This window comes from Gorilla gorilla, chromosome 14, assembly GCF_029281585.2.
Source record: "Gorilla gorilla gorilla isolate KB3781 chromosome 14, NHGRI_mGorGor1-v2.1_pri, whole genome shotgun sequence".
Lineage (NCBI taxonomy): Eukaryota > Metazoa > Chordata > Mammalia > Primates > Hominidae > Gorilla > Gorilla gorilla.
In genome coordinates, this window is record NC_073238.2 from 31,495,221 (window position 1) to 31,510,442 (window position 15,222).

Sequence of the window (15,222 nt, forward strand, 5' to 3'; positions counted from 1 at the left end):
CTGAATATTCAGAATCTATATGAAATGTAGCTGGAAATTCCGATTTCACAGAACATCAGTGGTTTATACAAATTAAACTCCCATACCCTCCCACCCCCACATATACTACTCTATCTACCCCTTATTGACATTAGCTTTCATTAATTAAGCTTCTATCTTCAGTGCTGCTTGCACAAATTAAAAAGCAAAATCATTTTCATTTTTAATGATAGGATTAGTTGAAGCAACCAAAGCATTACTGTTACAGCAAAGTTTAGTAAGACCGTAAGAGAATACCACTAATAACAGTTTAAATTATCCAAAATGATTTCTTTATTGAGATTAAGTAACTACATAGATTTCACAGTACTATGGAATACTTATATTTAGCTAAAGTCACAAACACATTTCAACATTCAAAATGATGAGCATCATTACCATTCTAATCTACAAAGCTCACGAATAAAGAAAAATACAAAAACCTCAAGTTTTACAAAAAAAAAACTTTTAAGTCTACATACATTAACAATAAAACCATTTCTTCCAGATAACAGGTAAAAGTATAAAGGCATACCACTGACTTTTTTTTTTTTCTAGATAGCCAGGAATGAACGAACGTTTAATATCTACGACGCTTATTAGGGCCTTCAAAGTTGCCCCCTTGACTTCCTCTACCAAAGCCACCAGGACCACCACTCACAGGACCTACACCAGTCATTGGTGCTTGAGGGGTTTCAGAACCTGTTCTACTCCCCATAGGTGAACCCATCTGAGATGGCGGTCCTTGAGGAAATCTGTCATTGTGCTATGATACCACACAATAAGGAATAGAATATGAAGTCCATTTGGAACACGCCAAATATAAGTGACAAGAAAAATTAGCAAAATCCCAAGTGGTGGTGTCATGAAGTTCGGCAGAAAGTCCAGCAGAATCAGGATCACACATAGAAGGAAGAAAGGAGCAATTTAATTAGTTACTATGTTTTTTTTTAAAAATGCAGCATCTGAAGGTTTACACATTGCTAATGCTATGCCCCAATTTCAAGAACAAAGAACTGATTTCATGACAGAAGCAAATGTAATCTTAAGCCTAAACAATATTATAATACATCTCTGATTCCTTTTTTCAAAAGTTTATATTGCATGAAACTATGCTATGTAAGAAAAATACTTTTTTTTTTTGGAGACGGAGTCTCGCTCTGTCGCCCAGGCTGGAGTGCAGTGGTGCAATCTCGGCTCACTGCAAGCTCCACCTTCCGGGTTCATGCCATTCTCCTGCCTCAGCCTCCTGAGTAGCTGGGACTACAGGCGCCTGCCACCACGTCCGGCTAATTTTTTGTAAGGAAAATACTTTTTTAAAAAAATCAGAGAAATAAAGCTGGGGAGCAGCATCAATTCGGTTTTTTAAAAGTAAACATTCTAAAAAAAAATCTTTACATCAATTCCTTGAAGATAGAAAGCACTAATACAGACATACACAAAGAATTATGATTTCAGTATGGAAACTTCTGAGAGTGTTTTCCTTGAAAGATTATCATGGGAAAAGTTTTAAAAATTAATGTAATAACATGCACTAATAAGCATAATTAAATATCTGGATTAAATGTTTTGAAAAACTTCACAATAATCATACATATTAATCTGAAAGGTTGGATAGAACTCCCTGAAGTGTAGCAGTAAAATGTCAGTGCAAAACAGACCAAGGGTGATATTTAAATAAAGTTTACAATTTCAGGGAGACAATAAAAAAATGGGACAGTTAATGTTACTTCTGTGTTTCTATTGATGATTATATGCCACACAAAAACTTAACCAAAGTAGTATAAGTTTTTACTAGCTTTCAAACATATCACTATAAAATAAAGCTTCTACTGAAGGAAATAAATGCAATCACCGTGTTAAGCGCCATCTGTTCATAGTAGCCGTGCACTGCCTCTTTATCTCCCTGTATAAACTATCATTTTAAAAAATCCAACTGCCAGCATGTCCAATTTATCCAAATTCTTAAAAGACTACATTTGAAGCAAATAAAATAATGATAAATGCTGCATTCAACTCTAAGACATACAATGCATTGCTTTTAACGTCTCTGATCACGGTGGATTTACAACTGATGACAGGTCTGAGTCTAACAGGCAGTGCTCTTTCTTTCTTAGCAGCATTGGCGCCTCAAGATTTCATACAGTAGTTTCAAAACTAAACTGCTTTTTCAAAATAGATAACCAAACAATTTCCCTTTCAAAATGTTATTTAGAACAAGCATTAACGAACACTAAATGAGAAAACGGTTTGCCTAAAGTCCGATTTATATAGTGACAGACTTTAATAGAAATGATAAAAGGTATCATTCTTGCTACTAATATATTTAAATATAATAAAAATTACAACTGAAAAACCTTGTTTTCATAGTATTTAATCCACACAAAGATATCTTCACACTCTCAGATCAAGATAAAAAACTGTCTACTTTAAATTTACTAAATATAATTTAAAATTCTGTGAAAAGAATGCCACAATGGTGGTTTGGAAATACACAAACACTTTAATGTTAATTTATAGCTAAATAATTTGCAATAAATCATGACAGGTAATATTTTTATCAAAAATATTTACTGAAAACTGTGTTCATACATATTGGACTTTTGTCCCCATCAAACATAAGGAGTCCACACAGGAAGAGAACACTATCATAAAATGCTCGAACATTAGAATGCTGGTAAAAGATGGAAACAAATTAAAAAGCACAGAAAAATAACTGTAATTAACATATGCATTTGCTATATATTGAGGTACCACAGCATGCCACAGACAGTAATCCTAATTCTTGGACTACTTAAAAACTATCTCAGCTGGACGCGGTGGCTCACGCCTGTAATCCCAGCACTTTGGGAGCCTGAGGCGGGCGGAACACCACGTCAGGAATTTGAGACCAGCCTGGCCAACATAGTGAAACCCTGTCTCTACTAAAAATACAAAAATTAGCCGGGCGTGGTGGCGCACGCCTGTAGCCCCAACTACTCCAGAGGCTGAGGCAGGAGAGTTGCTTGAACCTTGGAGGCAGAGGTTGCAGCAAGCCGAGATTGCGCCACTGCATACCAGCCTGGGTGACAGCGCGAGACTCCATCTGAAAGAAAAACAAAAACAAAAACAAAAAAACTGTCTCTAATAAATCAACATATGATGTCACAAAATTTTCTTCTTCATTGGCTGCCAAAACAAATGATACCAAATTATATTAAGTGTGAAGTTATCCTTGATGCAGAAGTGTACATTACTGAATACAATCAAAATAATGTTTATGATACATTACCACTGCTCCATTATCTGGCATCATTGGAGTTCCCATATTTGCGGCTCCTTCTGGTCCCATGGCAGGACCAGGACCCATTGGTGGGCCAGGTATAGTTGCTCTGTTGTTCATATTCATACCCATCACTGGAGGAGGACCTTGGTTACCAGCAGGGGCTGGGCTAAACGCATCTATGTAAAACAATCTATACTTAGAGCTGTCCTATATTAGTTTAGTAAACATTAACAATTTAACAATATTTATGCAATCTATATACCAAGACCGTTATCAAAATTATTTTCGCTCCTTGAGAATGGGATATGCGTTATCTACTCTGTAGTAGGGCATTACCTACACTCTAGAATTAGAATTTTCATCCCCAAGCCAAACGTACATAAAATCAAGGAGGAAACTATCAATTATTTTAGAGCATTTGAGACTGTAACAGTTTGAAAGCTTTGAGACATCACTATTATTTGTTATACTAGACTTTTTTTTTTTTTTTTTTTTTGAGACAGAGTCTTGCTCTGTCGCCCAGGCTGGAGTGCAGTGGCGCGATCTCGGGTCACTGCAAACTCCGCCTTCCCGGTTCACGCCATTCTTCTGCCTCAGCCTCCCGAGTAGCTGGGACTACAGGCGCCCGCCACTACGTCCGGCTAATTTTTTTTCTCTTTTTAGTAGAGACGGGGTTTCACCGTGTTAGCCAGGCTGGTCTCGATCTCCTGACCTTTTGATCTGCTGGCCTCGGCCTCCCAAAGTGCTGGGATTACAGGCGTGAGCCACCGCGCCTGGCCTACAGTAGGCTTTTAAACCAAATAATCCCTAACAATGGGGACTACATTTTACAGTTTAAATGAGTAACAAATGATTAGCACTTACAAAACCACTTAATTTTTTTTAAGCCATGGCTAAAAATATTAGCAGTAAATTATGCTAAGTTGCCAGAGAGGAAATCATTTCCTGCAATATATAAATAAAGATCATTATAACTAGCCTCTCATCTTAGTTTTTTGTTTTTCCTCCCTGAGTTTATGGAATACCTTGCTAAATTACATGAGGTACTCTTTTTTTAACTTTTTATATTGAAATATGGAATCTAAACAAAAAAATTAAAATGACTTATAACAGAACTTATTTTTAAAAGCAACGGCAACCAAATACAGATAAAACATTAATATAGCTATCTGGATCTTTCTGACAAGCTTACATTCCATAAATGGGGACAATCTGATAATATTTCAAGTTTTTTCATTAGAAAATCCACCTTACCTCATATTAATTTTAATAGTGTTTGTGCTCTAATACTACATATATGATGATCTCAGATACAACACATTTTTAGGTATCTTCTTTGAAAAATTTTTTCCCTTTTAAGTGTTGGTACTTGTTTATTATTAAAAATTCACGACAAAGCCATTCTAATTTAGGATTTTATTCTAGTATTTCATTACATAGGTCAATTTTCTGATAATAAGAACTCAATTTCTCAAATATACATTATAATGCAGCTAAAATCTCTATATGGCTGGGTCCCTACCAGCCCCTGGCATCATACTTCTGCTCTTTGAATCCAATCCCCAGAAACCTAGCAAATTCATAGGAAGGAATTATTTCCTTCATCCCCAAATGCTCTTGCCAATAAATATACTTTATCCAAGAGTCTTTCCACTCCCTCAGTGTAGCTCTAAATAGCTATTTTTAATACTTTCTACAACTAGAAATGAAGAGAGTATAAGAATAGTATCTAAGAGGTGTCTTACCTCAACTATCCCCTAGAAAACAAATTAAGTTTTCTTTTTCCTCTCTTTCTCTTTAATAGAATGTAATTTTACAATGGTGGGTTCAGAATATATACAACTATGGGTATAAAAAATCAAAAATAATATTTCCAACTAACAATAGTTAACTTAGAGCTTTACTTTTAGTACTCACATCTTCCACCACATAGCTATAAATAAATTTAAAGATATAAAAAATGTTAGCATTATCTGATTACTAGAAAGGTAGCATTATAATGTAGGTTTCGCTTGGTTATACACACTAGTGATACACCAGAAAATCTGCTGCCACTTTCCATCAATGTAACTTGATGAGTTATGACAGTTTTAACTTCTCAACAACCCAACTGGATGATAATGATTAATAGCTCTACAAAACCATTATGATGAAGTCTCACATTGAATGAAGACCGAAGAGAAAATTAGATAAACGGGCTTTAGGAGAGTTAAGTGCTAAAATGTAAGTAAATCCTCTGGTGAATAAAATGTCACAAAAATTTTAACTTATCTTCAATTCCTAACTAAATAAGGACTCTAAAGGCATATTCTGATATTTCTTCTGATAAAATTGCAGAGTATCTCCGCACCATCAGAAATGGTTTTAAGTTTTATACTATTTTAAAGTTTAGCTCTGATGTTAATGTCACTCTAATAATGATAATGGCCTTTTAAACTGCCTATAATCGACAATAACCTTATTCCTAAAATCCTTAAAGTTACATGGATTATATTAAATAGCATCCCAGCATTTACTCTAAAAGAAAGACATAAATATTGGACCACTTGGACATCATTATACTCAATTATGCTTCATAATTTAGAACGCAGCCGCTCTTGGTTCATTAATTATTTCACGTATCCACTATAGTAATTTCACAATTAAGTTCTTTATGGGCGAGGGCCATGTTTCTTGCTTCCTGCATATACCAGAGATATTCACTGACTACTCGTTGGTAAAAAGTGACCAAGTAAACAGCAATATATGACTCTACATTATCTGATTAGTAGTATTGAAAAACTGGCAACAGAAGTTTAAGAAAAAAAAGCTGATCATGGAAAATGTTCATTCCACACATGACTTAAGTTTCATTTGATAGACTATATATGCTAAGAACACACTTGATTTTGTAAATGGGTGTGCATGTTAAGTATATTGTTTGCCATGGTAGTGTAATCTTTAAAACAATATGTACGTTTAAGTTATGTAAAGATTTTCAGCTTCATAACAGCTTTTGTGGGACAATTTAATGTGGGACAGCTTTTGTGTGACAATTAATTTCATAAAATTTAATTCCTTACCCAATTTTTAAATGTATGACATTTCAAATTTCAAATTTAGTAAGGCCTACGATATGCCACACTTGCTTTTCCTTCAGGTTATTTACTTGGCATTATTTCCCTTGCAACTTGGCTGTATGGGCAAATCCATACTAAAGTTGCTAATATGCTTTCTTAAAAGCTTAGTCAACTCTAAAACATGCATTGGCGACACACATATAATTCCCTTGATGAGTTATAGACTACAGACACTGAGTGCACTTCTGTGCACAACACTGCAGGTTAAAGGAAAAAAGTTCAATATTCATTAAAGTGAAGGAAAACAGCTTCAAAGTTACACAAAAAGCTAGTTTAAGATAGAAATGTATAAAACGCTCTCTACCTAAAAACACAACTCAGAAACTATCAATTTCCAACTCGGAAACTATCAATTTCCAGTGTCCAATTAGGACAGGCGAGGTGGCTCATGCCTGGAACATCAGCACTTTGGGAAGCTGATGTGGGTAAACTGCTTGAGCCCAGGAGTTCGAGACCATCCTGGGCAACAAGGCGAAATCCCGTCTCTACTAAAAATACAAAAAATAAGCCAGGCGTGATGGCGCACGCCTGTAGTCCCATCTACTTGGTAAGATGGAAGGACCACTTGAGCCCAGGAAGTCGAGGTTTCAGCAAGCCGAGATTGCGCCACTGTACTCCAGCCTGGGCAACAGAGTGAGGTCCTGCCTCAAAAAAAAAAAAAAAAAAAGCCAATTAGAAGGCACATAAATTGATTTTAAAACGGCAAAGACAGCTGTATTACACAATGCAATGACTAAACTACCTTCAGGCTGTATTGCAACCTGGTTTATATGTTTCTTTCATTAAGCCTATGAATGTATAACACATCTTTTAGCCTTCAAACAAAAACAAAATGAGAATTTTCTTCCCAGACATATATTTTTAATATAATTGTATTGTATTCCAGTTTAATGGATGTAATAGATTTCACCTTTAGAAATGTTGGTTCCGTATTTTAGTTTCTTACTGATATGTAGATACCATAAACAGCATAAACAGTCCCCCCAAAAATGATAAATTACAAAAGCCTTTTGCTTCAAATCCCTACCTCCCATGTTTATTGCTCCACGGGGACCCATATCACCCATTCTCATTTCCTGTTCTCTCTGTAAGTAAACATAGTTGTCACAGTCAACCTATCGATCTTATGACTTTACATTTCCCATCTAAAATCAAAAGGAAAAGAGTGAATTGGGACATCATTTTCCATTAAAGATTTTGAAAAGTTTCCATCATCATAAACTTAATAAGAATGCTGAAAAGAAACTTCAGTCTCCCAGGCTTAATATACTACAAATGCTTAATGCACCCAGTTTATATTGCAAGATTAGATTACTAATGAATCAGATTATATAAAATATATCACATATTATTTTTAATGTTTTTATTCCAACAGATGAAAGATACATGCCTAGATTCCAAGCAAAGGAAAATCTAGTAATGATAACCACCAGAGCCAATTATTTTCTCCTCCCAGGTCACTGAAGTCTTAAAATAGAAATGACTGTTACCAAGTTCATATTGAAATGTATTTGAACATATAACACAAATAGCTTTAGGGAATTATGCTAAAAATAAGGTTACAATCTTCATTGTCTAAATATTATAATTCATTCATGTATTTGTATTCATCTACTCAAGCATTATTTCATCCAGGGACTATAGATAGCCCACACAAGCAATTACTGAAAGCTCGACATAACATTGCTTTCCTTTAACTGCGCAGTAATTGTATTTGAAAACCTGAATGAAAGTATTACACAGTTAACTATAAAACAGAAATATTCAGAACATTTGAAATTTCATTACAGAAACTGCTTCCTAAAAGCTGTTCATTTACCAACAACGGTGACATAGAATTAACTTCAATGAAATCTCTAAGTGAAATTTCTCAAGATAACATATGAAAATTGCAATTTTCACTTTGACTTGATGACCATTTCCAGTCACAGAAAACTGTTAAATGTAGCAATCATGAAAAACATTCCATTATGAGACAAATGCAGCAATGTTTAAAGAAAGCATAATTACTGTACTTTTGAAAAGCAATCTTATTAAAATCTAAATGTTCATTTAAAGTTCCATTTTATAATACAAAAGACTGTTGAAGAGCACCTATAAAGCTGGAAATAAAATAAAAGCCTATGATGGAAACGTAATTGCCATTAAGCCACAAGAGGCTCCTTAAAAGAAAACCTGCCTGTCTAACTTAAATGGAGATGTCCAAAGGTAATCTTAATGAAGCTACGGTACAATGAATGAAGCTATGGTACAACAAAAACACCATCATGAAGAGAGAAAATGCTTTCTCACATGATATCAATCTTTTTAAAGCTTCTTTAAAAAAATTTTTTTTCAGAGATCCTCGCTATGTTGCCCTGGCTGCAGTGCAGTGGCGTCATGATAGCTCACTGCAGCCTCGAACTCCTGGGCTCAAGTGATCCTCCTGCCTCAGCTTCCGAATAGATGGGATGACAAGCATGCACCATCATGCCTGGTGAATTTTTTCATTATTTTTTTGTAGAGATAGGGTCTTGCTATGTCAACCAGGCTGGTATCTAACTCCTGGTCTCAAGCAATTCTCCTCCCTCACGCTCGCAATGTGCTGGGATTATAAGCATAATCAGGAGTTTAAGACCAGCCTAGTCAACATGGTGAAACCCTGTCTCTATTAAAAACGCAAAAAATTAGCTGGGCGTGGTGGCGGGTGCCTGTAGTCCCAGCTACTCGGGAGGCTGAGGCAGGAGAATGGCGTGAATCCAGAAGGTGGAGGTTGCAGTGAGCCGAGATCAACCCACTATGCTCCAGCCTGGGCGACAGAGCAAGACTCCATCTCAAAAAAAAAAAAAAGTAAATAAGGGTCAGGCATGATGTCCAGTGCCTGTAATCTCGGGGTTTTGGGGGACCAACGCAGGAGGATCCCTTGAGGTCAGGAATTACAGGTACGGTAGCCTATGATTGCGTCACTGCGCTCCAGCCTGGGTGACAAAATGAGACCTCACTCCAAAAAATTTTTTAAAGTTTTGAACTGAAAAGGAAAAAAAAAATACATTTCTATTGATACAACTCGATAGCATGTAAACTTTCCAACCTAACCAAAAGTGAGTGCTTGGAAAACTTAACATTTTAAATTCAGGGAATTAAAAACAACAATTTCCAATATACTGTGTTATTCACTGCTAGTTAGTGAGGGGTAGTTTAAAAAATATAAGGCAATCTCTTTATATATATATATATATATATATATATATACCCAAAGGCGGGTTTTCTCCCCTCAATACATGCATTCCTAAATATCTTCACCCATGAATATCTGGGAAAATATTCCTCAGTTACATGATTGTTAAAATGAAACTTTACATCGTATGCCATTGATAGAATTGCAAATTACATTGACGGAGCTGAAAATTAAAATGAGATAGCACTACAAAACCTACTAGAATGGTGACGATCCGAAACACTGACAAAAACAAATGCTGGCCAAGATGCGATGCAACAAGAATTTCAACGTATTGCTGAAGGGAATACAAACAGGTGTAACCATTTTGCAAGACAGTCTGGCAGTTTCTGATAAAATTAAACATACTCTTAACATCTGATACAGCAATATCACTCTTTGCATTTTACCCAAAGGAGGTGCAAACTTATGTCTACACAAAAACCTACACATGAATGTTTATAGCAGCTTGATTCATAATTGCTAAAACCTGGAAGCAACTAAGATGTCCTTTAGTATATGAATGGGTGAGCTGTGGTACAACCAAAATATTATTCAGTGCTAAAAAGAAATGAGCTATCAACCCATGAAAAGACACAGAGGAAATTTAAATGCATATTGCCCGGTGACTAGAAGCCAATCTGAAGAGGCTGTATACTGTATGATTCCAACCATATGACATTCTGGAAAAAACTAAACTATGGAGATGATAGAAGGATCAGTGGTTGCCAAGGGTTAGGAGGAAGGGATAAAGAAGCAGAGCACAGAAGATTTTTAAGGAGGTGAAAATACTCTGTATGATACTATAATCATAGGTTCATGTCATAGATTTGTCAAAACCCTCAGAATGTACACCCAGAGCAAATCTAAAGGTAAACTATAGACTTTGGTTGATAAGCACGTGTCAATGTGGCTTCAGCAATTGTTATAAGTGTATCATTCTGGTAAAACATTTTGATAGCAGGAGAAGCTGTATGCATGTGGCACGGGGTAGACGGGAAATCTCTGTACCTTCCACACAATCTTGCTGTGGACCTAAAGCTCTTTTGAAAAAGGCTACTAAAATATTGAAACTTTAAAATGAATCCTTTTGAATAATTAATTACATTAAAAAAATAATAATAAATAAAGACGAGTCTCACTATGTTGCCCAGGCTGGACTTATACTCACCGGGCTCAACGGATCCTCCTGCCTCAGGCTCCCTAGTAGCTGGAACTACAATCATGCCACTGCACCCAGCTAATTACATCTTAATTTATACTGCAAGGTTTAGTCACGAAACAAAAAGTAGTTGTTACTTGTTAAATACTAAATTAGAAATGGAGGCAATGACAAATAGAAGTAGGGAAACTTACTGTGTTCATTAACATGACATGTGTCTCTTAAACCAAATACATTCAACAATGTATTTTGAAAGCCTCGGTCAGGTAATTGAGTGAATAGATTGCTCTGATATTACTGTCAAATTCAACTGAATGTGTAACAAAATTAATGGCTGTTTTTTAATACATAGGGTGGCTTTCTAACTGAAGATCAGTTAAATGTAAACACAATCTAGCACACATCAAGGGACAGAAGGAAATAAGTATTTTACATAAATTAATTGTTAAAGAAGCTTCTATTCGGCTGAGATTTTAAGAGACGGGCCTTGGTCAGGCACGGTGGCTCATGCCTACAATCCCAGCACTTTGGGAGGCCGAGGCGGGAGGATCATGAGGTCAGGAGATCAAAACCATCCTGGCTAACACAGTGAAACCCCGTCACCACTAAAAATACAAAAAAATTAGCTGGGCACAGTGGCAGGCAACTGTAGTCCCAGCTACTCGGGAGGCTGAGGCAGGAGAATGGCGTGAACCCGGGAGGTGGAGCTTGCAGTGAGCCGAGATTGCGCCACTGCACTCCAGCCTCAGCGACAAAGTGAGATTCTGTCTCCAAAAAAAAAAAAAAAGAGAGAGAGACGGGCATCTCACTATGTTGCCCAAGCTGGCCTCGAATTCCTGAGCTCAATTGATCCTCCCACCTCAGCCTCCCAAGTAGCTGGGACTACAGGGCACACAACACTGCTCCTAAGAATTTTATTTGTAATGCATACACCTGAGAGCATTTTCAAGATTACCAGTTTCAATTGTCAGGTGTAAACTCACTCTGAAGAGGTGCTTTTAAAACCTAAAATTTTTGCCCATTCAGTATGATATTGGCTGTGGGTTTGTCATAGATAGCTCTTATTATTTTGAGATATGTCCCATCAATACCTAATTTATTGAGAGTTTTTAGCATGAAGGGTTGTTGAATTTTGTCAAAGGCCTTTTCTGCATCTATTGAGATAATTCTGTGGTTTTTGTCTTTGGTTCTGTTTATATGCTGGATTACATTTATTGATTTGTATATATTGAACAAGCCTTGCATCCCAGGGATGAAGCCCACTTGATCATGGTGGATAAGCTTTTCGATGTGCTGCTGGATTCGGTTTGCCAGTACTGTATTAAGGATTTTTGCATCAATGTTCATCAAGGATATTGGTCTAAAATACTCTTTTTTGGTTGTGTATCTGCCCGGCTTTGGTATCAGGATGATGCTGGCCTCATAAAATGAGTTAGAGAGGATTCCCTCTTTTTCTATTGATTGGAATAGTTTCAGAAGCAATGGTACCAGTTCCTCCTTGTACCTCTGGTAGAATTCGGCTGTGAATCCATCTGGTCCTGGACTCTTTTTGATTGGTAAGCTATTGATTATTACCACAATTTCGGAGCCTGTTATTGGTCTATTCAGAGATTCAATTTCTTCCTGGTTTAGTCTTGGAAGGGTGTATGTGTCGAGGAATTTATCGATTTCTTCTAGATTTTCTAGTTTATTTGCGTAGAGGTGTTTGTAGTATTCTCTGATGGTAGTTTGTATTTGTGTGGGATGGGTGGTGATATCCCCTTTATCATTTTTTATTGCATCTATTTGATTCTTCCCTCTTTTCTTCTTTATTAGTTTTGCTAGCAGTCTATCAATTTTGTTGATCCTTTCAAGAAACCAGCTCCTGGATCCATTAATTTTTTGAAGGGTTTTTTGTGTCTCTATTTCCTTCAGATCTGCTCTGATTTTAGTTATTTCTTGCCTTCTGCTAGCTTTTGAATGTGTTTGCTCTTGCTTTTCTAGTTCTTTTAATTGTGATGTAAGGGTGTCAATTCTGGATCTTTCCTGCTTTCTCTTGTGGTCATTTAGTGCTATAAATTTCCCTCTACACACTGCTCTGAATGTGTCCCAGAGATTCTGGTATGTTGTGTCTTTGTTCTCGTTGGTTTCAAAGAACATCTTTATTTCTGCCTTCATATCGTTATGTACCCAGTAGTCATTCAGGAGCAGGTTGTTCAGTTTCCATGTAGTTGAGCGGTTTTGAGTGAGATTCTTAATCCTGAGTTCTAGTTTGATTGCACTGTGGTCAGAGAGACAGTTTGTTATAATTTCTGTTCTTTTACATTTGCTGAGGAGAGCTTTACTTCCAAGTATGCGGTCAATTTTGGAATAGGTGTGGTGTGGTGCTGAAAAAAATGTATATTCTGTTGATTTGGGGTGGAGAGTTCTGTAGATGCCTATTAGGACTGCTTAGTGCAGAGCTGAGTTCAATTCCTGGGTATCCTTGTTAACCTTCTGTCTCGTTGATCTGTCTAATGTTGACGGTGGGGTGTTAAAGTGTCCCATCATTATTGTGTGGGAGTCTAAGTCTCTTTGTAGGTCACTCAGGACTTGCTTTATGAATCTGGGTGCTCCTGTATTGGGTGCATATATTTTTAGGATAGTTAGCTCTTCTTGTTGAATTGATCCCTGTACCATTATGTAATGGCCTTCTTTGTCTCTTTTGATCTTTGTTGGTGTAAAGTCTGTTTTATCAGAGACTAGGATTGCAACCTCTGCCTTTTTTTGTTTTCCATTTGCTTGGTAGATCTTCCTCCATCCTTTTATTTTGAGCCTATGTGTGTCTCTGCACGTGAGATGGGTTTCCTGAATGCAGCACAATGATGGGTCTTGACTTTTTATCCAAGTTGCCAGTCTGTGTCTTTTAATTCGAGCATTTAGTCCATTTACATTTAAAATTAATATTGTTATGTGTGAATTTGATCCTGTCATTATGATGTTAGCTGGTTATTTTGCTCATTAGTTGCAGTTTCTTCCTAGCCTCGATGGTCTTTACAATTTGGCATGATTTTGCAGTGGCTGGTACTGGTTGTTCCTTTCCATGTTTAGTGCTTCCTTCAAGAGGTCTTTTAGGGCAGGCCTGGTGGTGACAAAATCTCTCAGCATTTGCTTGTCTGGAAAGTATTTTATTTCTCCTTCACTTATGAAGCTTAGTTTGGCTGGATATGAAATTCTGTGTTGAAAATTCTTCGCTTTAAGAATGTTGAATATTGGCCCCCACTCTCTTCTGGCTTGTAAAGTTTCTCCCAGGAGGATCAGCTGTTAGTCTGATGGGCTTCCCTTTGTGGGTAACCTGACCTTTCTCTCTGGCTGCCCTTAATATTTTTTCCTTCATTTCAACTTTGGTGAATCTGACAATTATGTGTCTTGGAGTTGCTCTTCTCGAGGAGTATCTTTGTGGCGTTCTCTGTATTTCCTGAATCTGAATGTTGGCCTGCCTTGCTAGATTGGGGAAGTTCTCCTGGATAATATCCTGCAGAGTGTTTTCCAACTTGTTTCCATTCTCCCCGTCACTTTCAGGTACACCAATCAGATGTAGGTTTGGTCTTTTCACATTGTCCCATATTTGTTGGAGGCTTTGTTCGTTTCTTTTTATTCTTTTTTCTCTAAACTTGCCTTCTTGCTTCATTTCATTCATTTGATCTTCCATCACTGATATCCTTTCTTCCAGTTGATCGCATCGGCTCCTGAGGCTTCTGCATTCTTCACGTAGCTCTTGAGCCTTGGCTTTCAACTCCATCAGCTCCTTTAAGCACTTCTCTGTATTGGTTATTCTAGTTATACATTCGTGTAAATTTTTTTCAAAGTTTTTAACTTCTTTGCCTTTGGTTTGAATTTCCTCCTGTAGCTCGGAGTAGTTTGATTGTCTGAAGCCTTCTTCTCTCAACTCGTCAAAGTCATTCTCCATCCAGCTTTGTTCTGTTGCTGGTGAGGAACTGCGTTCCTTTAGAGGAGGAGAGGCACTCTGATTTTTAGAGTTTCCAGTTTTTCTGCTCTGTTTTTTCCCCATCTTTGTGGTTTTATCTACTTTTGGTCTTTGATGATGGTGATGTACAGATGGGTTTTTGGTGTGGATGTCCTTTCTGTTTGTTAGTTTTCCTTCTAACAGACAGGACCCTCAGCTGCAGGTCTGTTGGAGTTTGCTAGAGGTCCACTCCAGACCCTGTTTGCCTGGGTATCAGCAGCGGTGGCTGCAGAACAGCGGATTTTCGTGAACCGCAAATGCTGCTGTCTGATCGTTCCTCTGGAAGTTTTGTCTCAGAGGAGTACCCGGCCGTGTGAGGTGTCAGTCTGCCCCTACTGGGGGGGTGCCTCCCAGTTAGACTGCTTGCGGGTCAGGGGTCAGGGACCCACTTGAGGAGGCAGTCTGCCCGTTCTCAGATCTCAAGCTGCGTGCTGGGAGAACCACTGCTCTCTTCAAAGCTGTCAGACAGGGACATTT

The 15,222-nt window shown here is 37.3% G+C and overlaps 1 protein-coding gene across 5 annotated transcripts in view; it reads right to left on the bottom strand.

Annotated features, from left to right (window-relative positions):
• Positions 1–288: 288 nt before the first annotated feature.
• LOC129527240 (paraspeckle component 1-like) overlaps positions 289–15,222 on the bottom strand; it is a 38,880-nt gene continuing 23,946 nt past the window's right edge. For 2 of the 5 annotated variants that reach the window (XM_063697149.1, XM_063697148.1), the window contains exons 5-8: positions 9,819–9,896; positions 7,430–7,487; positions 3,290–3,459; positions 289–784 (exon numbers count right to left, since the gene is read on the bottom strand). In XM_063697149.1, coding sequence (XP_063553219.1) covers positions 599–784; positions 3,290–3,459; positions 7,430–7,487; positions 9,819–9,896 — 492 coding nt within the window. In that variant the 3' untranslated portion in view covers positions 289–598. Of the gene's footprint in view, positions 785–3,289; positions 3,460–7,429; positions 7,488–9,818; positions 9,983–15,222 lie in introns of those variants that run through there. The other 3 variants (XM_063697150.1, XM_063697147.1, XM_055364153.2) reach the window with 2 other exon arrangements.